The following is a 26060-nucleotide window of genomic DNA, read 5'->3' on the forward strand; positions in this document are numbered from 1 at the left end:
GTTATGGACACTCCTCCTTTGTAATTTCCTTCGTAGTTGCTCCACGTCTAGTAAGTTTTCAGCAAAAAATTTTATTTCTATTCAGCTTACCCCTTTTTTTTCTGCTGCTTTTAATTCGATTCACTTTCAGCTTCTATTCACTTTCACTTAAACGTTTATTGTTTGAGTCATTCACTTTTGTTTGTTTATTGATTTATTATTATTATTATTTTTTTTTTTAATATTTTGGGTTTCTGGAAGCCTCACCAGTCATTTGAAGAACTTAAGGCCTTACTTTCGTTCTCCCAAAATTTATAATTTGAGTTAAAAAAAAGGATTTCGGTAATCCTTCGCGGCGTCCCGAATACGATTTATTAACTTTGGTTTAATTACCATTAACCTTCGCGATTAATAGTTTAGTTTTTAATATTCACGTTTTTCCTTCGCGGCGTTACGTGAAGTTTACCGACTGCGCCAGTTTTGGTGTTGTGCGGAGGGGAGTATTAAAAAAATAAAGCACAAAAGGTTCACTTTCAAATCGAACTTTATTACACACAACAGAACTTAGGACATATAATTCAACTTTACAAATTATTACTTTAACGGGCAGCGTTACCGCGTCGGTGGCGAATATAGAACAACTGGGCGCGGGAAGCTACATGTACACCACATTCATGGAAACTGCAATTTTGCTGATTAAGTGATTTACCGGAAACAAATGAAAAAGATGCTGACGCAATGTCTGTACTTTGGAATGTTAATGTTGACCCTTTGTTTGGTCTAGGTATAGTTTTACATCTTGAAGTATTTTCGCGTGTTTATTCGTGTTGTTGGTATATGTAACTAGCGTGTGTTGGACTGCTTTAATTGGAGATAAGCATCAAAGCTGTACCCAATTACCTCTGGATCATCTGAAGCCTTCAAAATGTTGTATGATGAATCCCTTCATCCTGACCCCAATAGCGCTGAATGGTTGTCGTAGTATTGCCTGGACTGTTCATGCAAGAGTGCATTTTGAAGCACTCGTTTTAATACACTCACCACTCACTTCTGTCGTCTGAGCTGCATTTGAAGCTCAGCTTCCTTGGTAGAGATAACACAATTCAAAAGTCGCTCACCTACGAGTTCAAAGATCCTGGACTTCTCTAGTACGGAATTTATTCCTTGTATTTAAAATGTTATAAATACTTCAACGGCCTCGCTATTTACCCATGATTCCCTCCATCTTAAGTTTTTCTTCGTCAAATTTAGTTAAAATTTTATGGGAGTTGCCGAGAGCTTAACCTCTTTCTGATTGATAAGCAACAAGTCAGAATAGAGAAAAAAGGAATATCATCGACTAAGGTAATCAAGAAAAAACTTTTCGTGACTCTTATCGTTCATAAGCCTCACCTTTCAACAACATTCCTCCGCCATTGATAGGCTCAGGCTATAAAGTTGTTCGCTATTTCCCCGATTATCACAATAGCAATTTCTCATTTCTATCATCACTATCGGCCCAGTTACATGAAAAGCGAGTCAATTAAATAAAGAAAATTCCATTGGCTGTCATTAGGAATATTCTAAATATTTCTATTTCATGGAAACACGTGCTCATTCCGCCATTGAAGATTTTTTTATGTAACCAACGACCACCCTTGAAAAATGGCTGTAGCGGCTGCGACGGCGTGGCAGCTGGCGGCACGTTGAAAGATACTCACTGTCAAAAATTAATTGAGTTAAGTTCCCTCCAGATAAGGCTAGAATGTTGGACAATTCCAAACATTCGCGAGCTAATGATGTCCTTTTTAGTTTTGTGATAAGAAATAGCACGACATGCAAATTCAAATGAGCCTCAGCTTGCGATGGTATTATAAGCGATATAGTCCACCCTTTAATCAAGTTAACCCTTACAAAGGCGAAATTGAAATGTGTTAGATGCCCCAGAGCAACCGAAGGTTCAGAATCTACCGAATCTACCGGAATCTACTGAGTACCCCCCATATTAATATGTGAATATTTTTCAGTGAATTCGATGGGAAATTACTATACATTAAGGACTAAGCATGCACTGTCAAATTTGTAGATAATCTTTAATCACTCTTATCAAAAGTAGCAAACATCAACTGGCAGCTGATGAGTATAAAATATTTAATAGTCCCGTGGGCCGGAGCATACTCCTTCCTTCTTCATAACTAACGGCAGGGTTAAATCCATAAATTCAGGACAACATGTTTGCCATTGCCTACTTTAATCATGCTACTTATCATGAATCCTCCAAATAAATGCCGAACTGCAATTAGCTTGGCCTTAATGTTAATCATAAATACTATTGCCTTAATGTTGGCTTATCCTTTTTTTTAATTAGCTAAAGTAATAAGAAAAGAACATCCACGCAGACTTCACTGACCATTACTCCTACCCAGAATTACCCTTTGTTAGTCTCTATTATATCAACCTCAATGGTCATAAAAATTCCTTGGCTTGCCCCTGAATCCTTTTCTTTTGTTCTTTCACAAAAAAAAAAGATTCCCCCGAAAATTAAGGTAGAACATAGTAAACTGCAAGGGAACCTTTGACTAAGATCAAATCGCTTCCCCTAGGATTTTATCTTTTACTCCTTATACAGCAGTTGATGTGAATTTCTTCCTTTGCCACCCTTCAGCTTCTGGAGTTTCATTTACATGAAATATGTATATCTTAAGATTTTTACTGTATATGAATATCTTTTCACGATTCATAGCAAATAAAGAGGTTGAAATGAGAGGAACAATTGGGAAGAATTATCAGATAAAACCATCCTCCCCAAAACACTAGCTCTTTTAGATACTAACCGAACCGTTCTTAAGAACAATAATGCCCTTTAGAACCAACATTATGATTTTTTATTCGGAAGAATAAAGAGAATAGTAATAAATGACCAGAACCAGAAAGGAATTCCTCGGTATTCGGACGTTTCAAAAACTACGAAATGAGAAAGATAATGGGATCCTTGCAATAATGGCGGATGTCAGCTTCCCTATATTAGGCGCGGACTTTTTGTGTCACTATGGGTTGCTGGTGGACTTGCAAAATAAGTCCCTTATAGACCCCACGACCAACCTTAATTCGTCGGGCCAAATGGTATCTCACGCTGACAATAACCTTTCCGTTCTTTTGGAAGACATCACCGACTCTCGTGTTCGGACACTCCTCCAAAAGTTCAGCCAGATAACTACCGAGTGTAGTCTCTGAAGACCAGTGAAGCATAATGTGCAGCACCACATTAACACTACTAGTTCCCCGATCTTCTCGAAAGTGCGTCCTATACCACCCCAGAAACTGGAAACTGGCTATTGCGCGGAAAGAATTTGAACAACTTGTTCAACAGGGTATCTGCAGGCCCTCAAACAGCTGTTGGTTTTCCCCATTGCATATGGTCCCCAAGCCAAATGGCGAATGGCACCCCTGTGGGGATTACAGAAGGCTAAATGCACAGACTGCTCCTGACCGATATCCAATTCCACTCATCCATGACTTTGCGCATCACCTCGCGAATTGCCGCATCTTTTCGACCTTGAACTTAGCCAAGGCTTACCACCAAATACCAGTAGCTCCTGAAGACATTCCAAAGACGGCAATATACACACCCTTTGGACTCTTCGAGTTCACCCGAATGACTTTCGGATTGTGCAATGCGGCGCAAACCTTTCAAAGGTTCATTCACTCAGTCCTGCGAAACCTCGACTTCTGTTTCGTATATTTGGATGATGTTTTGGTCGCTTCTTCCACTGAGTCTGAGCACTTAGGCCATCTCGAGTGCATTTTTCAACGTCTCCTTGAGGCCGGTTTAGTCCTAAACGTTGAGAAATGCAAATTCCTTCAAAAACAGGTGAGATTCCTCGGCCACCCCATTTCCCCTGAAGGAATACAGCCCGACAAAGACAAGGTTCAAGCAATTACAAGCTTCCCGCGTCCGAAGACAGTGAGGGAGTTGAGGAGGTTCTTGGGCATGCTAAACTTCTACCGTCGTTTCCTGCCCAAGGCTGCCCATCACCAGTCCGTTTTGAACGCGTACTTGTCTGGCCCCAAAACAAAAGACACACGAGAGATTATGTGGTCTGAAGTGGCTGTCCGCGCGTTCGATAAATCCCGACAGCAACTGGCTGATGCTACACTCTTGGCGTTTCCTTTGCAAGATGCACTCCTAGCCATTTTTGTTGATGCCTCTGACATCGCAGTAGGTGCTGCCCTTCACCAAAAGGTGGATCAAGTTTGGCAGCCGTTGAGCTTCTTCTCGAAACATGTGAATCCCGCTCAACGGAACTACAGTACCTACGATCGCGAACTGCTCGCCGCGTACTTGAGCATCAAATACTTCCGTTTCTCCCTAGAAGGCAGGCCGTTCACAATGTTCACGTACCATAAGCCTCTCACATATGCTTTGAAACAAAACCCCGACAAAGCGTCCCCTCGTCAGCTTCGACACCTGAGCTTTATAAGCAAGTTTACGTCAGACATCCAGCACGTGTCCGGCAAGGACAACATAGTTGCTGACGCTTTGTCTCGTGTCTCCGAGGTTAACATTCCCGCCTCACTCGATTTCTCGGCTATTGCCAAGGCGCTGGAGGATGACGCAGCACTTCAGAGCCTCAAATCCAACCCCAAATACAAATTTCGGGAGTTGCCCATCTTCCGGCCACATTTCGCAAGGAAGTGTTCCACGCAGTTCACGACTTGGCGCATCCCGGCATCAGGACAACAAATCGATTAGTCACCGGAAAATACTTCTGGCCCTCCATGAACAAGGATATCAATTCCTGGGCCAGAGAGTGCCTCGCATGCCAGAAGTGTAAAGTCTCCAGGCCTCTAAGGGAAGAAGTGGGCTCATTCCCCCGCACTACCAAGCGTTTTCACACGATACACCTCGACATAGTGGAGCCTTTGCGAGGCTCGCACGGTTACAAGTATTGCCTCACAATCATCCACAGGTTCACGCGGTGGCCTGAGGCAATACCTCTGAGAGACATTACGGCGCAATCTTGTGCCGAAGCCCTCTGCCGAGAGTGGATACCTCGCTTTGGCGTCCCTGCAGTGGTCATCACTGACCAGGGAATGCAATTTGAATCCACCCTTTTCTTGGAGTTAGGCAAACTCCTGGGTTTTAAACGCCAGCGGACTACTGCATACCACCCGCAATCCAATGGGATGCTAGAACGTTGGCACCGGACGCTGAAAACCGCCATTATGGCACGCGACGATCCGTCCTGGACTCAAGTCTTGCCTCTCGTCCTACCCGGTCTGCGTACAACCCGCCGAGAGGAATTTGCTGCAAGCCCCGCGGAGCTGGTATATGGGGAGAACCCAAGACTCCCAAGCGATCCGGTTTTCGACAAGGGATCGGGTCTCACAGAGTCGGGGTTGGTGCGTCTGCTGAGAGACAATCTCCGACGCATAAAAGCCACACCACCCACCCGACACTCGTCCACACCTGCCTGTTCGCCCAAGGAACTGGACACGTGCACGCACGTTCTGGTCAGGACGGATGTCGTCCGGAAGCCGCTGCAGCTTCCATATGAGGGCCCGCACCGCGTTCTCGAGCGGGGAGAACATTTCTTCCAGCTCGAGATCGGTGGACACAGGAAGGCGGTCTCTCTGTCCAGGTTGAAACCCGTGTGTGCCCCGAAGCAGCGTCATGTCCGTTTTGTGGATTGACGATGAACGAAGTTCCGGGATCTGTCGCCGAAACCCCTAGGTTTCATCTGGGGGCCGAGTGATGTGGCGCGGCAGGATTCGCAGCATTCGAGATTTATTTCGAATGTTGCGAATGCGAACAAATAGATGGCGCGGAACTATCCACTTTGTAGAGCTCGCCACGGGAGTGGAAGACTAGCGAGAAAAGGGTGCCATGAGTTAGGGGCAGAAAAGAAACACATGAAGCGAGATGATTCTCTTCTGCCTCTAACGAGCAAATAGTCACTTCACTTTTTCTTCATTCTTTAAATAAATTAATTAATAAAGTCTAATTGTTAAATCTATCGAGTATTGATTGTAAAAACCTAGTTTATGTTCCGGTGTACCTAAAAATTGTGGTTTGCAAAGAATTGGACTATTAAAGTTAAACATATATCAACAACACCTAGTGCAAGTTATGCAGGTAGCAGCTTTCGCCGTTGAGCATGCTCTGTGTCCTTTGATGTTACTAGTGATAATATACACGAAATATTGAATGCATAAAAATCTGATCGCTATTTATGTCACAGGACATCATCAATATCTAACGCCGTAATTTTTACTCTTGTATAATGTGCTTGTGTACTTGTAGATTTATTCTAATTTATATTTCAAATATTTCCCGTTAGAGCACTATCGAAAGAGTAAAATCCACATCAATATTATTTCTATTATAATAGTTTTCTACTTCCACCTTAATGCAACTTCAAATTAAGCATAAACCTATATTTCTTTCACTCACCTTCTCCTTTCTTTCTTTCTCTTTATAATTTAATCAATTTTTAATATATTATATTTTTTTGTATCGAAACAAAGTACTCCACTTTTCGTGTACAAAGCTTTATTTCCTTCGTCTTCCGCTTCGTCTCCTGAACTCCAAAAGAAAAGACTCCCTTCTTGCTCTTCCTCCGTTGCTCCTCCAAACTTTCCACTTCCTCCTTTTCTTTTATCCAACTTCTCCAAGTCTTTCACCTTCTTGCTCCTTCAACCTGTCCACCTCCTCCAACGCCAAATTGAAAACTCCCCCGTTCTTTTTCCGCGCACCGTTTCCCTCGCCAAACAACACTCTCACCGTTCTTTGTTCGTGCACCGCTTCTCTTCCCGCTACATAGCCTTTCTCACTCGCTAGGCAATGTTGCGGCAACATGCGCATGCGCCTGCGGATGCGGCAAATCATTCGCCTCTTGTCAAAATCAATTCGCTCGAATGCATTCAATAATGTGCAATCTGCGGCGAACATTAAGGCAATTGCACACTATTAAGAGCAAATTAGATTAGATGAGATTCCGCTCCTGTCGCGCAGCCGCGGTGCACTACAAGATCTCGGTTAGAACTTTCCAAAGCCGTTGTTAGTTTTAACAATTATTGGAAGGGTGGGGAGTGCGGCGGGTCGAAATTGATTATTTCTTTCACGCACCCATTCTCGGAAACTACTCAACCGAAAAATCTGAAAAAAAACTGCCACCATATATTGTCTAGGCGCCGAAATACCCTCCACACCGATATCTGTTCAAATAAAGTTAATAATAGTATATTACCATAATTTGTAGTAATTGACTCCAAAACCCCCTTAAGTTCATTTTATCCATGAACCGTTTTCCCCTCATGCACAGCTAAAAATTCAAAATATTCATAATTGAAAACAACTTTTTCGCATTTTTATAATCATTTATTTCTTACATCATCGATTTTTCTTTTTACATTTTCACGATTTTTTTCAGGCGCCTTTATTGGCCCAATAGTTTATTATTTTATTTTATTTCATTTAATTTTTTTAATACATACTTAATAATATTATTTTACAGGTGGTTTGCCAACTAATAAGCAAACCCTTTATTACGTAACAATTCTATCGCGACTTTTTATTGCATTGTATACTTTTCTTGCACATAAACGAAAGACAACATAAAGTAGAATTATCAATTAGAATTACTACATTTTGCGTGAATTATAGCGTGTGGGAAAGTATTACTGGGACTCTCCTCCCGCATAAATATCTACTAAAACTACATCATTTACAATAACTAACATTCATCCATATTTTTCTTGAGTTCTTTCTACATGTTGCTTTGTGCATCCTACATCGTATAGCACTTTTTTTTTTCATTTATGTTGACCGGAATACTTTCAATTATGTTTAATTTAGTTTTATTCTGTGTTGAGGGTTGATTACAAGCACGTTTACTTGTTTGTACTGATTGTTAACCATCCAAATTTGAAAATTCTGATGACTATACATACAATGACATTTCATGCCTAGGCTCCTGTTAAATTTAAATACTGATTTATATTAAATTTGCACTGCAAGAGAACACAGAACTAGTATTTGATGTTGGGTTTGATGGCTTTCTTGTACATGGGCCGAATATTCCGAAATAGTTGTAACTTTTATATTTCTATCTATTCTAGAAGTTATTCTAATTATTATATATTAATAATAACGAATTTTCATGTCTATATGTACATTTTAGAACCAATAGAGATCCTTCGATGATTCTTGCACTTGTGCTTCCAAACCTGTAAATAAACAAAAATATGGTAAATATATGGTAAAATAAAATATTATTAAAATCTAGATAAAACACAAGAAGCAAAGATATGATTGAGACTTGCGTGGATGTAATCAGTAGCGCTGTGCAGTTAAAACCCTATAGCCACCCTCCTTCAAGCGTACAGGCTTGGTAAACGGTAACCAAGAATCTTTAGAGAAGGCAATAACGTTACCTTATCACTTCTTTCATAATTGTTAATATTAAAACATCCCAACTATGGCATTTTTTACAAGAGAAGGGAACGTCTTAAAAGCCTTTGAAAAATGAGGGAAATAAACCATCAACTTCCCAAAGAATTGGTATATCCAGGAGTTGGTTCGACGTGGGGACTAAAATCTTATGTCATAAATCGGATGTACGTTACTTATTAGGACAATCTTGCCGATGCAACCGCAGTGTTGTAGTGATATCATTCATCATTCATTTAATTCATTAGTAATACGAAACCTGGATTACGGATTCCACTATACACTAGCTTCGCTGCTAGTGCCTTTCTTCAGCCTTTGTCCCGTTCACAAGCGGGGTCGGCTCGTCGTGATCGGCTTCGCCATTTGGCTCTATCGAATGCCTGATCTGGGTGCAATCTCGAGGCTTTCAAATCCCCATCCAGCGTATCAAGCCACCGTTGCTTAGGTCTGCCTTTTGGTCGTTTACCATCGACTTCGATGTTCAGACCAATCTTTGCAAGTCAATTCTCGTTTGCACGATTTGCGTGACCATACCATCGAAGACGCCTCTCACGCAACTTTTCCACGATCGGTGCAACCCCATAACGATCGCGGATATCCTCATTTCGGATGTGATCTAAACGTGTGACGCCACTAGTCCAACGTAGCATCTTCGTCTCCATTACCGCAAGACGCCGTTCATTGTCTTTTATGGTCGGCCAACACTCAGAACCATAGAGAGCGACTGGACAATTTCATAACGCAGCTCCCCATTGGCTGATAGCGTTGACCCGAGGTATTTAAATCGCCCAGTTCTGGGCAGATCACTGCCGCTGGCAGTGATTGTGCCTGTTTCATGGGGATCGGTCGTCAAAAATTCAGTTTTGTTTAAATTCAATCTGAGACCGTGTTGCATGAGGCGATCATTCCATTTTTGAACAAGTTGCTCGAGATCATTTTTGCTATCAGATGCTAGGAAAACATCATCTGCATAAAGCAGTGTGTAGGGCGCTGGACGTTGGATATCCCGTGTGACGGTGTCCATAACAAGAACAAAGAGGAGTGGTGAGAGGGCACTTCGAAGCGGTTTTGATACACCCGCCATACTTCGAACTTTACTTTTCGGATCGTGGTAGAGCAATTGAACCCAGCGCACGAGTTCTTCTGGCACGAAGTGTTGTCGTAAAGCATACCAGATGAGTTCGTGTGGTACACGGTCAAACGCTTTCTCTAGATCCAGAAAGGCAATGTAAAGAGGGCGATGCTTCTCACGGTGTTTCTCCATGAGTAACCGCGCAGCGTGTATTGCGTCAGTAGTTCCGCAGTTCTTGACAAATCCGGCTTGATTCACGGTTATTTCAACGATTTCGCGAATACGGTTGTCAAGAATGCGTTCAAAAATCTTCATGGTATGGGAAAGTAACCGGATCGGACGGTAATTTGAACATTCTGGTGGGCTACCTTTCTTTTTCCATATTGGAACAGTGGTACTTTCTTGCCAGTCAGATGGTGTTCCTCCTTCCTGAATAACCCGGTTAAAGAATTCACTGAGCCACAGTGTTGGGTCCCAGCTCTTCGCTTTCCAGAACTCAGATGTGATGTCGTCAGGTCCTGTTGCTTTCCCCGATTTCATCTGTTTTATTGCCTCCTCGACTTCAGTTGCGCTGACTGGTGGAACTGCTCCAAATGTCGGCAATGATTGTGGAAGTGGAGGATGAGCAAATTCTTCAGTTGAAATTTGCTCGAAGTATTCTCGTCATCTATCCGTTGCGGCTCGACGGTTGGTAAGCAAAGTACCGTTCTTGTCATTAACACAACAGAAGTGTTCGATATCCTGTGTGTGTTCATCACGGCTTTTAGCAAGTCGATACAGATCTCTCTCGCCATCCCGAGTGTCCAGTTTATCGTAAAGATTTTTGAAATGGTTCGCTCGGGTGACAGCGACCGCTTTCTTTGCTTCCCGGTTGGCATTCTTATAAATTTGCCAATTAGCAGGCGTTTTATCGTCGAGAAATTTGTGGTAGAGGCGTTTCTTTTCACGGACCTTCATTTCAACATCATCATTCCAAAGCCAAATATCTCGGTTGATGTACCGCTTACCCGGCTTGGTGACCCCGAGGGTTGCATAGGCCGCTTTGTGGATCGTGTCTTTCATTTGGTTCCATGATTCTTCCACATTCGTAATGGTTGGCAATCGTATAAGTGAGACCGTTTCTTCATTCTTCTCACCAATTCGCCACCATTTAATGCGCGGCGGGCCAGTGCGTTCCTCACGCCGTTTTATCGGTGGCTTAATTCGCAGGACGGCAATCAACGGCCGATGTTGAGGTGCGATAGTCTCATAGGGAACGACTTTGCAATCAATGACAGTGGTAAAATGTTGACGTCTTATGAGAATATAATCGATTTGCGTTTTATTGTTCCCACTATAAAATGTGGGAAGATGAGACAATCGTTTGATGAACCATGTATTCATAAGTACAAGGTCATGGGTGTCCGCAAAATCGATTATACGCTCGCCACCTTCATTGCGCGCTCCGAACCTCTTTCCCCCATGGCACCTGTTACCGTCTGCCTTTTCACCCACATGACCATTAAGGTCGCCGGCAATGATTATGTAATCGTCAGCAGGCACGTGACAAGTCTTTTCATCGAGAAGTTGCCAGAAGGCATCTTTCTCGGCATCAGGTCGACCTGTCTGTGGTGCACACGCGGTGAAGAAGTGAATAGTGCGATCAGCTGATATAATGGTGAGCTTCATCAGCCGCTCATCAAATCGTTCGACTTCTTTAATGGCATCACGGAAACCCTCTGAGATGGCAATGCCAACACCATATTGAGTGTGTGGGTTACCAAAATAGAGAAGTTTGTAGCCATTTTTACCGCGTTCGCGTTCAATGTCGCAGCTTTTGGAACCAGACCATCGGGTTTCTTGCAGAGCGCAGATGTCAATGCACCTTTTCCGAAGGGCTCTTGCGAGTTCCTCGGTCTTTCCAGTTAAGGTACCAACATTTAGCGTGCAGACACGTATTTGTTTTGTTCGTTGTGTGCGGACTAACTTGCTTACGTCCTGACGCCGTCCATGCGTCAAGAACCCTTGCCCATTTCTCGACAGGACCGGGGCCCGTCCTGCCGCGTCGACTGAGGTGGACGCCCTAGCATTTCTCCGAGGCTTGTGACTCAATCCGATCATCATGTTTGTAACGACATTGTATGCATTTTCTTGGTCGACCTGTCGCGGGGCCTGTCACCAAGAGAGATCAGGTAGGATTTAGCATAGTAGAATAACTCCAACTATACTCTATTTATCTCTTTCCCTGATCTCAGCATTTTATTTTTGTTTTACTGAGGATAGTACAGAGTACGTTGCCTCAAACCCTCCTCCTTTACCTGGGCTTGGGACCAGCATACTACGATAATATAATGCTAATATATTTAAAGCCTACCCTTACCGAATTTCAAGTGGAAAACACTAAAATTTTGCCGACACTCGTATTACATTTTTTTTTACCGAACGCCATTTCATTAAATCGCCGCTAACTCTTTAAATCCGTCTTTCTAAAAGTTAAATTATGTACAAGAAATAAACCCTACACTCAATTCCCTTCTCAAAACACTCCGCGTTCCATCTGAAATTGATTACAATAAACTCGCTAAATTATTTTCTACCTTCAGGTACATTAAAAACTCCTTCAAGTCCGTGGCATATCCTTCCCAACAGCAACCCTCCCATATCCATATCCCCTCACACTTCGCTGTTGATTATATTTCTCAAAAATGTTTTCTGTACACTAATATCCCCAGTATCCCTTCAAAGTTCATGACCCTTTTCTGCCTACATACCATATACAATATATAAAAATACTCAGAAGCGAGGGTGGACTACCCAGAACGTATTCTTAGTTCCACCCATGTCCTGAACTCCTTTATTCAAAGGAAAATTTGTTACGGACCGGTAAGCGCAGCTAAACCCCAGCAAATGTCAGGACGAATGGGGACCAACAACTAGCACGCAATAAGGACTTCAGCGACGTTTCAAATAAAGTCCTGTCGTCCGGAAAATGTTTCCCAAAATCTATTACTACCACGGTCGTAGCTAAAGAAGGAACTGCCATTGGTGGTGTGAAGTTCGAAGGAAGGAAGAGATGGGTTGACTTTACATTGAGGGATGAAGCGGCCATAACCGAGGTAGAATTGTTATTGTGCTACATTCATAGGTACAATATCTACATGGGACGTTGATAATATGAAAAAGATATGGAATCATATAACATTTGTAACTTCTACGGAGGTGATGCACATAATATCACGTACGACAGTTAATATTTTCGCAATAGGGCAAGGGTTCTTTGACTAATATGAAAGTGATTATAGCAAACTGGGAACATTTTTGGTCAAAGATACGATTTGTCGATAGGACTAGTTTTATCTCTACATAGCGTCCTAAACTTCCTTCTTCCTTTAGAGTCCCGGTGTCAATAAACAGAACAGGTTCTTATAGAGTAACTGCTATTTTTAAAGTAACTTGTGTATACATAGGTACATATGTGCTGAGATAAATGGCAAAGGATATCACCATCTCTCACAAAAACAGCAACAATAAACCAGAAGCTCCAGCATAAGCGACATCGACGTTTCATGTAGTACATGTGCTGAATATATGCAGACACTCGTCAATATAGATATGTCCATGTGGGTTAGGATTGCAGCACCCCCCAATAAACATACAAACAAACTCGAATGTGTTGCACATAAATTCGCCTGACAAAAGGTAGGTGTATACAATAGAAATTCTATGAAAACAACCCTCGACTACGTACATATTCACCCTTGAACCATTTCCGGGTATACGTGTACATTCACCTACATGGCATGAATATTTATGACCCCCAGCCCCTCTTGATCAGCCATGGAAAGCGCCTTTCTGGCCATGGTACTTTTTCTTCATGTTAGGTATTCATTTTGAACATATTATCACTAGGTGGATTTACGAGGGCACATAAAGGTAGCGAATATGCTTCTCTACATATTTATAATGACTAAACTTGATTAAATTATTAATCAAGGGTATGACACTTATTGGATCATAATGATAATATCATGCTCCAAGCAAATATTATTAATTATCACCGAAATGATATAGAGGCTCTCCATGTGAGGGGTTATCGAGAATATCACTCAATAGTAAATAGTCGTTCACAAATTAATTGATAATGTGCTAATGACCAAACACATATGAGAGTAGCTTATGGGACGGGGTAATTGCGACACCTTTCAAGAGGAATATAACATTTCTAGAGCAGAACAAACTTTAATTGTTCCAAATCAATTACTTTTTGATGCATGAGTTTTTTGGGTTCAAGTAGTGCACTGCAAGATAGACTGACGCGGAATATAGCTCCCTGGGACAAACCTTCCTTTTTTTGAGAGTAAGCAGTCTCTTCTCTAGGATGATGTGTGGCTTTCCAGGGGCCAAGTCTCTCCTCTGCCAAGACCGTTAGTGAGTTGTAATAACCACACCCTGTACGAGGTGACCCTACAATTAACAGAGCGCTACGGATCTAGACTGGGGTGTCGAAAAACACCTGGTGCCCTGCGTTATCTGCAGGAAGGCCCGAAATCATAAGAGGTCCTTATGAAGGCTCAGTACAGACTCCATCTTCATCGGAGCCAAGAAAGCAGGGAGCAGGGGAGATTAGCGCGCATGAAGGGAATGCTCCCAAAGAATCCAAACTAGAACCGAAGAAGGAGAAAACTCGGGCAGGCCAGGGGTAAAGGCAGCAGTCAGGAAGCCCGCCATTACCTATACTAGTGCGGTAAAGGACATTCATTTTTCCATACAATTGCAACAATTTTCCGAGCAAATACTCACTCGTGAGAAGCAGGAAACTATCTAAGATCTTGTCGTCGGGCAGATGTGCGAGGGATGGACTGCGAAACTTGTGTTCACCGGGATACGCGTTCGACCAGGTTATATACTCGTTCCTCCTTTCAATTCCCTGTTTGCCATCCCAAAATTCACTCACTTTAAAATAATAATTTGAAAATGATAAGTTTCATTCGTCACTTTTTTAAATTTTACCTACAAAACAACCCACAAGACTCAAAAATTCGTTTAAATATTTCAAGATTATATGACTAAGGTTAGAAATTTTGTTGCTGTTTATATATAGTTTGAAATGATGTGGCATATTATGAAATGCACTCCTAACGCTTGTTTCTGGCTAAAGTCAAATATTTCGCATGCGGATGCTGCGATCTGTCTGGTTAAAGACTCGGCTAAAGGGGAGCTTCGTGGTGTCATTTTGGGCAGAGAGTTGGTTAAACTGAGTGCTCGAAATTCGTAGTGTCGAGTTGCCGACCATCCCCGTTTCGATACTATTATTACAGCAGATTCGCTGAAGTTTCCCAAGAAGCAAAGAAAATTGTGACGGAGGTACTACATAAGAATTGTATAACTTCTTATGTAGTACTTTCGTCACAGCTTTTTATGTGGTAGCATCGTCAGAATTGCCAATACACGCAGTACTATCGGTGACGGTGAGCAGTAGAAGTTGGTTTTCCGAGGTCGCCCATCCAATTTCGCTTGGTTTGTAACCAAACTTTTCAGATATTCATTCAATAAAGGATTACAAAGTTAGTTCCAAAGCTTCCCTCTCGAAAACGGCGTTCGGATCCCGAGTTTTACGGCTCCAGGCACGTATTCAAGTCCTTTTTTTGTTTTCATTTCCAGGTTGAGCTCATGTCTTATCTTCCGTTAAGTTTGCACGATATCCTAGCGTTTGTTTTTTTTTTTCAAGTGCGTGTATTGCTGGGTGTCGCATGACCTGAGTGCAAAAAATTTAATCGACGGGAATTGCACAGGCAATGCAACACACGCTGCTGGAGAAAGCGTTTTACCGTGTGCCAGACGAACTCATCTGGTACAACACTTAGTGCCAGAAGAACTCGTGTGTTGGGTTCAATTGCTCTACCACGATCCGAAAAGTAAAGCTGGAAATGTGGCGGATGTATCAAATCCTCCTCGTGTCTCTTTGGGTGTTCATCAAGAAAGAGCCTTCCCACCACTCCTCTTTGTTTTGGTTATGGACACCATCACACGGGACAACCAACGTCCAGCACCCAATACACTGCTTTATGTCGATAATGTTTTCCTGATGTCTGATTGCAAATATGATCTCGAACAACTTGTCCAAAAATAAAATGATCGCCTCATGCAACACGGTCTCAGATTGAATCTAAATTAAATTTTTGATGACCGATCCCCCACGAAACAGGCACAATCACTGTCAGCGGCAATGACCTGTCCAGAACTGAGCGATTTAAATATCTCAGGTGAATGCTATCAGCCAATGGAGAACTGCGTTGTGAAATTGCTTCACGTAATAGCGCAACCTGGATGAAGTGGCCTTCCACGACAGTCTCAAATCTACCGCAGTTTCCTCCATCCTCTCGTTCTCTATGATTCTGAGTGTTGGCCGACTATAAAAGACAATGAACGACGTCTTGGGTAATGGGGACGAAGAAGTTACGTTTAGCTAGTGGTGTGACATACTTTGATCAAATTTGAAATGAGTATATCCGCGATTGATATGGGGATGCACCGATCGTGGAAAAATTGCTAGAGAGGCGACTCACTCGAAGGCGAATTCACTCGCCTTGATTGGTCTCAATATCGCAGCGACCAAAAGGTAGGCCGAAACAAAGGTGGCTTGAAACGCTGAATGGGGATTTAAAAGCCTCGCGATGAAAATTGTGATGACAATTATGCGGATCCAGGTTGAAAATTATGTGATCCTACTTGTCCTAATACCCCTTTTTCATTGAAATTTCTATTCCAGACCCTCAAATAAACCCCGATTTCCATCTTCGGTATCTTCTTTTCTATCAATGGTTAAAAAAACTGTATTGCTCGCGCGTCTTCGAAGAACCACCAACTTGTTTCAGGCTTGCCGAGGGTTGAAGTGTGACCGGACTCTCAACCGAAATATAATTATTTTAATTGGCAGGCGAGCGACCACAAAAGCCTTCGAATCGGCCGGTGCAGGGAAAAACCAGAAAGTCTGTCCGCTTCGCTCAAAAGCTCTTTCGTTTGCGTTCGGAATTAGGACGCGGGTGTGGTCTGAATCTGCTATAAAGTACGAAATCGTCTCGCGATATATGTCAGCTACTGACTCCTGTCAAGCGTGGTTAATTGAAAAAGGTTTGAACTTCATGAACAAACCCCAACAAGGGAGTATAAGGACGGTCTCCACAGGACACTGGCTAAAAAAGCCCATATCGTCAGACATCATCGCACAGAGCACTGAATAAAAGGGCCCTTACCGTGAGAAATCAAGGTTTGCATTTCCAAAGTTGCAGAGAACAGGTCTGGCCTTTTTTTACGAATGCCCAACTAGCTAAAGGGAGGCAACGGATACTATGTACACAGATTATATCCTTCAGAGTTTTAGCTTTAAAATGGCGCTTCACAGCACATATAGTACTTTATTTACATAAAGGCTACTTATACTTCGCCTGCTCAGCTATAATGGAAGAACAAAAAGTAAATAAAAGGCAGAAATAAAAAAGCAGTTAATAATAAAGGATAATGGAATAATAATAAGACGAACGCCTTTGACATCCCCATGTACTCGAGCAGGCCAATCAGACCCGAGTCTGAAATGTACTCATCTGAAGTCCTCACCGGAGGTTATCTGATATCATGTGAACTAGGATCACCCTCTGGAAGCATATCCTCCAGGGGAATCTATGAAGATTTCGCCCGTTTCTTTTTTTTTTTTGTGGTTGGCTCCCTCGTGGGAGTATAATTGCTGGGGCTGCCCTCCAACTAATACCATAGTGGTAATCCCGGTGAGGCTCTGATTGTGGAAGCCGAGTCAATCCATGTATGAATAGAATCATGGAATTATGTCTATACAGCAGGCATTTACGTTAAATGAAATCGCGAAAGCAACAGGAGCTGACAAACTGCTGCAGGGCTACTAATGGAAAAACACGGTCTGAAGTATTGCTCTCTTCACATCGCATTTCTGGAACTAGAGAAGGCGTTTGACGGGGTGCAAAAGAAACTCATCTGGTAGGCATTGCGGGAACACTTAGTGCTATATGAACCAGTGCAATGGTTTAAATTGCTGCCACACTCTTTCGGTGTCGGTGTTTATCAAGAAAGTGACCTACCGCCATTACTTATTGTTCTTGTTGTAGATATCAACGGACCAGCGCCTCACAAAACACTACAAAGCTGATATCGAGCAATTTGATCAAAAGTGGGATTTCGGCAGTGTAGTTCATGCTGCTACCCTCTATGGTTCTGAATGCTAGCCGAAAGTCAAAAGCAATGAGCGGCACCGCGCGATAAGAAATTGCACTGGATCAGTAGCTCTAGACGCCATTATCAATTTTAAATAATTTGAAATAATCAAAAACTTGTTGTTTCTTTTTCGTTGGTGTAGATATTTATTCTTGCAAATACCGATATTTCGGGAACCACTTGTTCCCTTCATCAATGCTAACAAGCCATTGTAGATATGGTTCTGCGTCGGCCTCTACAAGCAAAAGGAGACTGCAAATATCCCAGCTTTTGTTGGATATACATTAAAAATTCATCAAATGACGCGTTGGAGTGCATAACTTGTAATAACTTGATGTAGATCCGACGTTGAAGTTAACATGGGATGGGGTCAAGCAGTGCACTGCAGGATAGACTGACGCGGCACATAGCTCCCTGAGGCAAACCTATCTCTCTCTCTGAGAATGAGCTGTCTCTCCTCTGGGACGGTGCGTGGCTTTTCAAGGGCCAAGCCTCTCATCTACCAAGAGCATTAGTGAGTGGTGATACCCACACCCTGTACGGGGTGACCCTACTATTAACAAAACGCTACAGATCTAGATTGGGAAGTCGAAAAACACCTCCCCCAATCCAGGGTGTCATGGGAACCGTGCCCATTGGATAGTTTGCAGTCGGGGGCAGCTAATTGTGTTCGAACGAAGCGTCACTGATACCTGATCGTATCAATGAGTAAGTTTGACCTTACGGTGCTACGGGGGGCTATGGCACGGCGGACCTCTTAACCCCCAAACTCGTGAGAATCAAATGAATAATGTTTCAAAAATAAAAAACGCACACAATCTGGTTAACCAGGCGGAGGCACATCTCCGAAATACTGAGAGTCAGGTGATTACACCTAAGAAAGTAGAAGTTGGGACTTCAAGCAGCAGATCGAAGGCCAACATTGGTATACTGCGAGGACAACAACCAACAAAGACCACGGCTCAAAATGCAGGGATAGGCAAAAGCACGTCTGAGATCAATATATCAGACGTCAGGAGAGAGACAGGTCCTAGTGGTGCAGGTGCTAAATGGTACCTGCGTTATCTAAAGGAAGGCCTGAAATTATAAGAGGCCCTTAAGAAAGCTCAGGACAAATCTAAACCATCATTTTCGGAGCAGGGAGTAGCGGAGATTAGCGCGCAGGAAGGGAATGCTCCCAAAAAATCGAAATCAAAACCGAAGAGGAAGGGGTGAAGGCAGGAGTCAGGAAGTCCGTCATTACTATGCTAGTGCGGCCAAGAGCATTTGACTGGCCATACCGCAAAAAAAATTTTCCGAACAAATACTCACTCATGAGGGGCACGAAACTATCAAAGACCTTGTCGTCAGGCAGATGTGCAAGGGATGGATTGCGAAACTTGTGTTCACCGGGATACGCTTTCGACCAGGTCAAATACTGTGAACTGCGCGACGGAAGACACTGCAGAGACGGAATATCCTATGGACCTACTAATAGCTCAGAATGAGGAACCCCATAAGCGATTATGGAGAGTCACTAGAAGCAAAGTGGAGTGCAAAGGACTCCTCACGACCGAGGTAGATGATCGATCCCTGGAGGCAATCAATTGTCGGAGTTGCCCTATCAGCTATCGGTTTGCCAACATACGCACGTGTACAGGAAAAAGCCAAGGAAAGACACCTCGGAGGAGACACCCGGTGGAAAGCATACCAAGGTCCCCGAAGAACTCCCGAAGAAGTAAACCTGCTGCCCAGTGAAGAGCAGAAGCTGGGCGACCTAGACCTATAACCTCTAGGGCTTAGGGAGGAGGAGGGGGTAATACTCCAACAATGGAGAACAGTTCCAAACAATAACGGAGCCACTGCGGTAATTGAAAGGGCAAGTTCCAAGGAGAACATCGGAATAGTGCTGGCTCAGGAGCCCTGGTTGTACCGAGTGCAGATTCGCAGTCTGTAAGGAAGCATGCCGGCAATTTGGGACTCCTCTTGAGAAAAACCAAGAGCTTGCATAATTCTGAAACGTAATTTAAAATATATATATATATGTCTTTCAGAGTGCCTGACCGAGGACCTTGTGGTCAGTCAAGTCTCACTGGAAACCGGGAGGAGCATTCGAGAGGCAGTCGTGTCATCGGGATACTTCTAATTCACTCACACACACACTTCAAAATTCACTCATTTTATTTTATTTTATTTATCGAAAATTACCATTTTTGTTCGTCATTTCGTCATTAAAATTTTACCTATAAAACTCGCAAACTTTTTAATTTCCCACAAGACTCGAAAGTTCATTTAAAAATTTGAAGGTTAATATAGAGAAATTTTCTTTAATTTCGAAAACGATCGTAAAACTTTTTGTAGTTTTTAATAGTTTTAGTTTTTAATCATATGACATATTACAAAATGCACTCCTAACACTTGTTTCTGGCTGAAGTGAAATATTTCGTATGCGGATACTGTGATTTAGTAGTATCGCTATCTAGTTGGAAACCCTTTTGAGGTCAACAGCCGAAGGTGAGATGCATGGTATCATTTTGGGCAGAGAATTTGTAGTGCCAAGGGGTGCCGGGCATCCCGTTTGAATATTTTTCTTGCAGTAGATTTGGTGAAGTGTCTCTAGAAGTGAAGGAAATCGTGACGAAGGTACTACATAAGAAGTTATACCATATACAAGTGGACGTAATATTTTCGGTGATGAAATAGCGACTCAGTCAAAAAAGGAATATTCATACTCAAAAAGTGGTAAGTGATAACTTTTCAATTATTCATTAAACAAAGAGTTACAAAGTTAGCTCGAAAGACCATTGGTATTTTTCTCCTGCTCGACCATGGGACAGGAAATAGCAGATATTACTCACTAAATTGAATCCAGAAAAGTGAGATTTACGTGTGTCCAAATTATTAGTTTCCGCTGAAGGTCGGCAGGGGAAAGAGTGAGGTGGTCGATTGTCCTTCAGGAGAGTTGCTCTTTTTCACGCCGAGCGCCATACCAGAATTTACTCGCCAATTTATTTATTTATTTATTTATTTAATGAGGACAATACACAGAAAGCAAATTTCTTATTACATATTGTCCTCAGAAGGAGGAGGAAGTAAATGGCATATTTTGCGCTTAAAGCTAGAGAGGGACATAGAGTCAAATGAACCAAGCTGTAGGGCATTGTAGGACCGGGAAAACCTCGGGATCGGAGAGTGAAAGTAAATGTCGAGCTCGGCGAAGGGCACATCAAAAATGTCCGCATTACGTGTGTCATGAGACGAGGCGATACGGAGAGTAATATCCGAGTTGGCGGAGCAGTCCATCAGACCATTGCAGAGTTTGAAAAGAGTACACATATCAAGGAAAATACGGCGTTGCTGTAGGGAGGGGAGATTGAGGGTGCGGAGTCGTGACGGATAATCAACCCGTGGAAGGTTCTTTTTGTAAAAGAGGGTCCGGGTGAATTTGCGTTGTACAGCTTCAAGAGCGCGGCCGTCACGGATGCGGTAGGGGGACCAGACTACACAGCAGTATTCAAGGATGTTTTTGACAAGGGAAATAAAGAGTGTTAAGGAGGGCTGGATTGAGGTAAAGTCGGACGAGGAACGTAGGATAAAACCAGACATTTTGGAAGCTCTATTGATGATGTCAACGAAGTGGGAATTGAAACGAAGTTTATCGTCGAATATTACACCCAGGTCTTTGAAGGAGGTCAGTAGTGAAAGGGGTTGACCACTGAGAGAATAGGAAAAGGATGATGGGGAGGGTTTCAGGGAATAGCGCATCCAGTGGCATTTGTTGACATTCAGTGTTAGCTTGTTGACCGAACACCAACGGGCTAAATTATCAAGGTTGGATTGTAAGAGAGCACAGTCCAATGGAGACGAAACAGAGGCAAACAATTTAAGGTCGTCTGCGTAAAGCAAATACGGACAGGTGAGGATGGAGGCGAGGTCATTGATAAAAAAACAGGAAGAGTAGGGGGCCATGTGTAGAGCCTTGGGGAACACCAGAGGAAGGAGAGAAGGAACCAGATGAGTGATCATGAAAAGAAACTTTGCAGGAACGGTATGAGCGATAGAGGGAAAGCCAGGAGATGACTGAGGGAGGGAAGTCTAGCGAAGAAAGTTTAGAGAGGAGAATGTTATGGTCAACGGTGTCAAAGGCTTTGGAGAAATCAGTATAAACAGCCTGAACCTCCTGTCGCGAATTCAAGCGTTTAGCAACAAAGTTGGTAAAGACCAGAAGATTTGAAGCCGTTGATCTATGTTTCACGAAACCATGCTGCTCTTTGACAATGAGGTGACCGAAGTGCGCGGTCAACCAGTCGTTGACGTATCTTTCTAGGATTTTGGAGCAAGAGGAGAGAAGGGAAATGGGGTGGTAGTTCACAGCAAGGGAAGGGTCTCCGCTCTTGAGGATAGGAATGATAAGGGCCTCTTTCCAGAGACGGGGAAAGTAGCATTCGTCTAGACTTTTGTTGTAGATTATACACAGGGGGAGGGAAATGTGTTTTCTACAGTTAAGGAAGAAGAGATTAGGAAGCCCATCGGGGCCAGGTCCGACATTGGGGTCAAGGTTACCAATGAGGAACTCAACCAAGGAAGGCGTAAGGAGAGGAATGGCTAGTGATTCGGAGGAGTCTGTGATTATGAAAGGTGTAGAGGGTGAAGAGCTCGAGGGAGAAAACACTGAAGAGAAGTAGGTGCAGAGAAGGTCGCAGGATTGTTGTGGGGAGTTGGCAGTGGAGTCAGCGAAGCTGATAGAAGAAGGGACAGAATGAGTTGGATTACGAGAGTTGCGAGCGTGAGACCAGAAGAGTTTTAAGTTACCTTTTACGCGCCTTTCTGACCATTGACTTCACAGTAGATCGTATAGCTTTAAAGTGAGCAAGGTCGGCGTCATTTTTAGAAGCCCGAAACTTCTTCCTCAGTGTATGTTTCAAGCGAATGTTAATATGAAGTTCCGTTGTGAACCAAGTTGGGAAAGAACGTAGGCAGGGAGGGGAAGAAGGGACATAACAGGAGAGGAGATCAGAGAGGATATTGTAGAAGGTGTTAAGAGCTTGATCACACGATGAATTACTTAATATGTGAACCCAGTTGAAAGACGTTAAAGCTGAGTTCAGACCGTCAAAATTGGCTTTGCGGAAGTTGAACTTAGTGGGTTTACGCTTGGTTTTGGGTTTTGAACGAGGGAGCTCCGCTTCAAATTCAACCGCAGGATGGTGAACGTCGGTTTTTACATACGGGGATGTGCCAGGAAATAAAGAGAGGTGGCCAATATTGGTCTGAACATCGACATCGATGGTAAGCGGCCAAAAGGCAGGCCCAAACAACGGTGGCTTGAAACGCTGAATGGAGATTTAAAAGCTTCGCGATTACATTCGGACCAGACGTTTGATAGAACCAAATGGTGAAACCGATGACGACGTGCCGACCCCGCATGGCCAAAGATGAAGAAAAAGACGAAATCGGGAAAGCAACAGCAGCTGACAAACTGCTGCACGGTTACTAATGGGAAAACACGGAATGAATGAAACAAGAGTTCCGATGGCTGATCGGCAGTGTAGTTCACTCTGCTACCCTCTATGGTTCTGAATGCTAGCTGAATACCAAAATCAATGAGTGGCGCCGCGCGATAAGAAGTTGTACTGCATCGGTAGCTCTACACACCATGATCATATTCAAAGTGGAAACATCCACGATCGATATGAGATTGCACCCATCGTGGGAAAATTGCAAAAGAGGCGTTTTCGATGCGGTGGTCTTGTTATTCGTACTGACGAAAACTCGCTAGCTAAGATTGTTTTTAATGTCGAAATATGTAGATATGGTTCTGCGTCAGCTTCTACAAACAAGAAGAGACTGAAAATGTCCCAGCTTTTGTTGTATATACATTAAAAGTTCATCAAATGACGTGTTGTGGATAAAATACGGCTCAACAGGTTGCGGTAGGCGGGTCACTTAATCCGTACAGATGATGATAATCCACCCCGCAAAGTCTATCAGGGCAATATCTAATGGTAGAGAAAGAAGTCGAGGCAGACCCTGCCTGAGATGGAGCGATGGCGTAGGTCAGGACGCCAGACAGCTTTTAGGGATATCGAATTGGTGGACTTCGGCGCAAAACCGGGATATTTGGAGTTTCTTATTAAGGCAGGCCTTGACCGGATATCGGTTGTTGCGCCGTTGATGATGATGAAATGACGTGTTGGAGGGCATAGCTTGTTGTAGATGTAGATCCGACGTTGAAGTAACCATAGGATGAACAATTGTAAAATTTTCCCAAAAAGGCGTTGACTCGTATGTAGGCAATAAAATGACACTGCTCAATTCAGCTGGTAGCTCAATTGTGAGCATGTATGAATGGAATTGTCCAAAGACAACTCTGTTAGAAGATCTATTTCTTATAAAGCTTCTAAACTTTGGACTTTCCTTGATTCATGGTTTCAGCGTTGGCTTCATAATCTCCTGTTACGAATTTCAAAATAAATCGCTACAGTCTAAGGACTGCATAATCATAGTTACTGGCTCTGACCGAAAAATTAGTTACAATCTTCCGAATTCGTCCTTTCTTTAACACTTTACATCTACAAAGGACTACAAAGGATCCCAAAAAATACAAAAACACGACACAATCTACAAAATATCTTGATCATACCCTTTAGTTTTCCGTTCTGGAATATTGAAAAAAATTACTTTAACTTCTCGTACGAGTTCATTTCAAGATCAAAATGTCGAGATAATTCCGAACAGAGGGCATTGTTTTCATTTAAAATATCTACAAAGTCGCATCTTTACCTTTCGAGTGTTACTGCGACATTTTCTCGCCTTTGCACTTTGCATTTGTCTCTGGAGGTGTTTCAAAGGAACTCGTATCGAAATGCTCGCCTGATCGATAACAGTATTAAGGGATGTTATAGGAAAGGTAAATCTCAAAGCGCGATTAAGATGTTCAACGAGGTTACCAATGTATCTTGGGCTTGAAAATTTGTGTTTGTTTACATCGGTTAAAGGAGCACTTAATATATCAGGAAAAGCCATCATTAGTTGCATTTGCAGATGAATCTATCTGAAGTTTGAGAGTTGGTTAAGATATCGGGGCAAGGATAGCTTAGGCGCCCAATCGAACGAGAGAGCCAGACTATCCCAAAAAAAAATCCCACTTCCCATTATGACCGACCCCGATAAAAGTGTTACAGCATTCGGCAACCTGGAGAAATTGAAAGACGCCAATATGTCAAATTTCGGATCGTTTTGCGGATCAATTGATATCCAAAATGAAAAGGAAGCCGCCTGAACAGTTCATGTCATGTAACGGTGATGGATTGGTTCGCTTGAGTGCTAGAGGAATCGGAACCGACAAAATACCTTACAACCCATTTTGGCTTTGAGAAAAACTACGCGCCGGCCTTCCTGAGCGCTAATCACCATTATCATCATCATCATCATTGCTAAGCCCGTCTTCAGGTCCGACTTTTTTCTTCTAGGACCATACCAGAGGTACCAGAGGTATACCAGAGCGCTCGAGTTGTATTCGTATTCGCAGTACATTAAAGAGTTTGGAACCAGCGCTGGAATGCTGTATGTAACCAAAAATGACGCTGGATATTGCGCGATCGAAAAAATGGACAACACCACGATCGCACCACCAACCGTCCACCAATTTCAAGATGGACAGTTGCGATGATCGCGATGATTGCTACGGAACGGCTGCTGAATCCAAAATCTCGAGTTTTAGATGCCGCAGTGGAAAAAATGCTCTACGAGATGCCTCCTTTGATGGTTGGCTGTTGTCTAGGTACAGTAGAGGAAAGCGGTGTTTTTGAGAGCTTTTCCTATTACCAAATCCTATTCAGATATCAATGAAAGATCAGCCTCCTGATGAGAGTCCAAAATTTGGGCATTGGAGGAAGTGAACAGAAAGTTCGCAAAAGGGAACGACATAGTTTTAAATTTCACAATTAGCTAACCGACCACGCCAGTAGATCTGAAAAATTCCAAATCAAATCTTGGGCGAAATTCGCGTAATATGATAAGCGCGAATGATCTGGGACAGACGAAAACTTTGACCAAGTCTAGGAAGCTGTGAAGGTCCCTCTTGACCTATCTCTTCACTTTCTTCAAACTTCTGATCGCAGTCAACTTCGAATTCCATTCAAAATTTCTGAATTAACAAAGTTCGTTACGATTGGGCTACTCGCGTCATTCAAAGAAAAGTCCGCCTATTACACAGGAATGTCGTCTTCATGACGGGTTTATGACATGATGACGAGTTCTTGAGTTACCTGACGCATTGATCCCTGGGAGATCAGCCTGGGACTTGTTGATTGGACAGAATTCGTGGACGAAACTGAAACTTTATAGAATCTTAAAGAGGAATGCAGTTAGGTACTT

The 26060-nt window shown here is 42.9% G+C and overlaps 1 protein-coding gene across 2 annotated transcripts in view; it reads right to left on the reverse strand.

The window, feature by feature from the left end:
- Positions 1 to 7368: 7368 nt before the first annotated feature.
- LOC119647139 (protein vestigial) overlaps positions 7369 to 26060 on the reverse strand; it is a 129933-nt gene continuing 111241 nt past the window's right edge. For both annotated transcript variants that reach the window (XM_038047932.1, XM_038047931.1), the window contains exon 7: positions 7369 to 8187. In XM_038047932.1, coding sequence (XP_037903860.1) covers positions 8138 to 8187 — 50 coding nt within the window. In that variant the 3' untranslated portion in view covers positions 7369 to 8137. The remainder of the gene's footprint in view (positions 8188 to 26060) is intronic.

Source organism: Hermetia illucens, chromosome 1 (genome assembly GCF_905115235.1).
Source record: "Hermetia illucens chromosome 1, iHerIll2.2.curated.20191125, whole genome shotgun sequence".
NCBI classification, from domain to species: domain Eukaryota; kingdom Metazoa; phylum Arthropoda; class Insecta; order Diptera; family Stratiomyidae; genus Hermetia; species Hermetia illucens.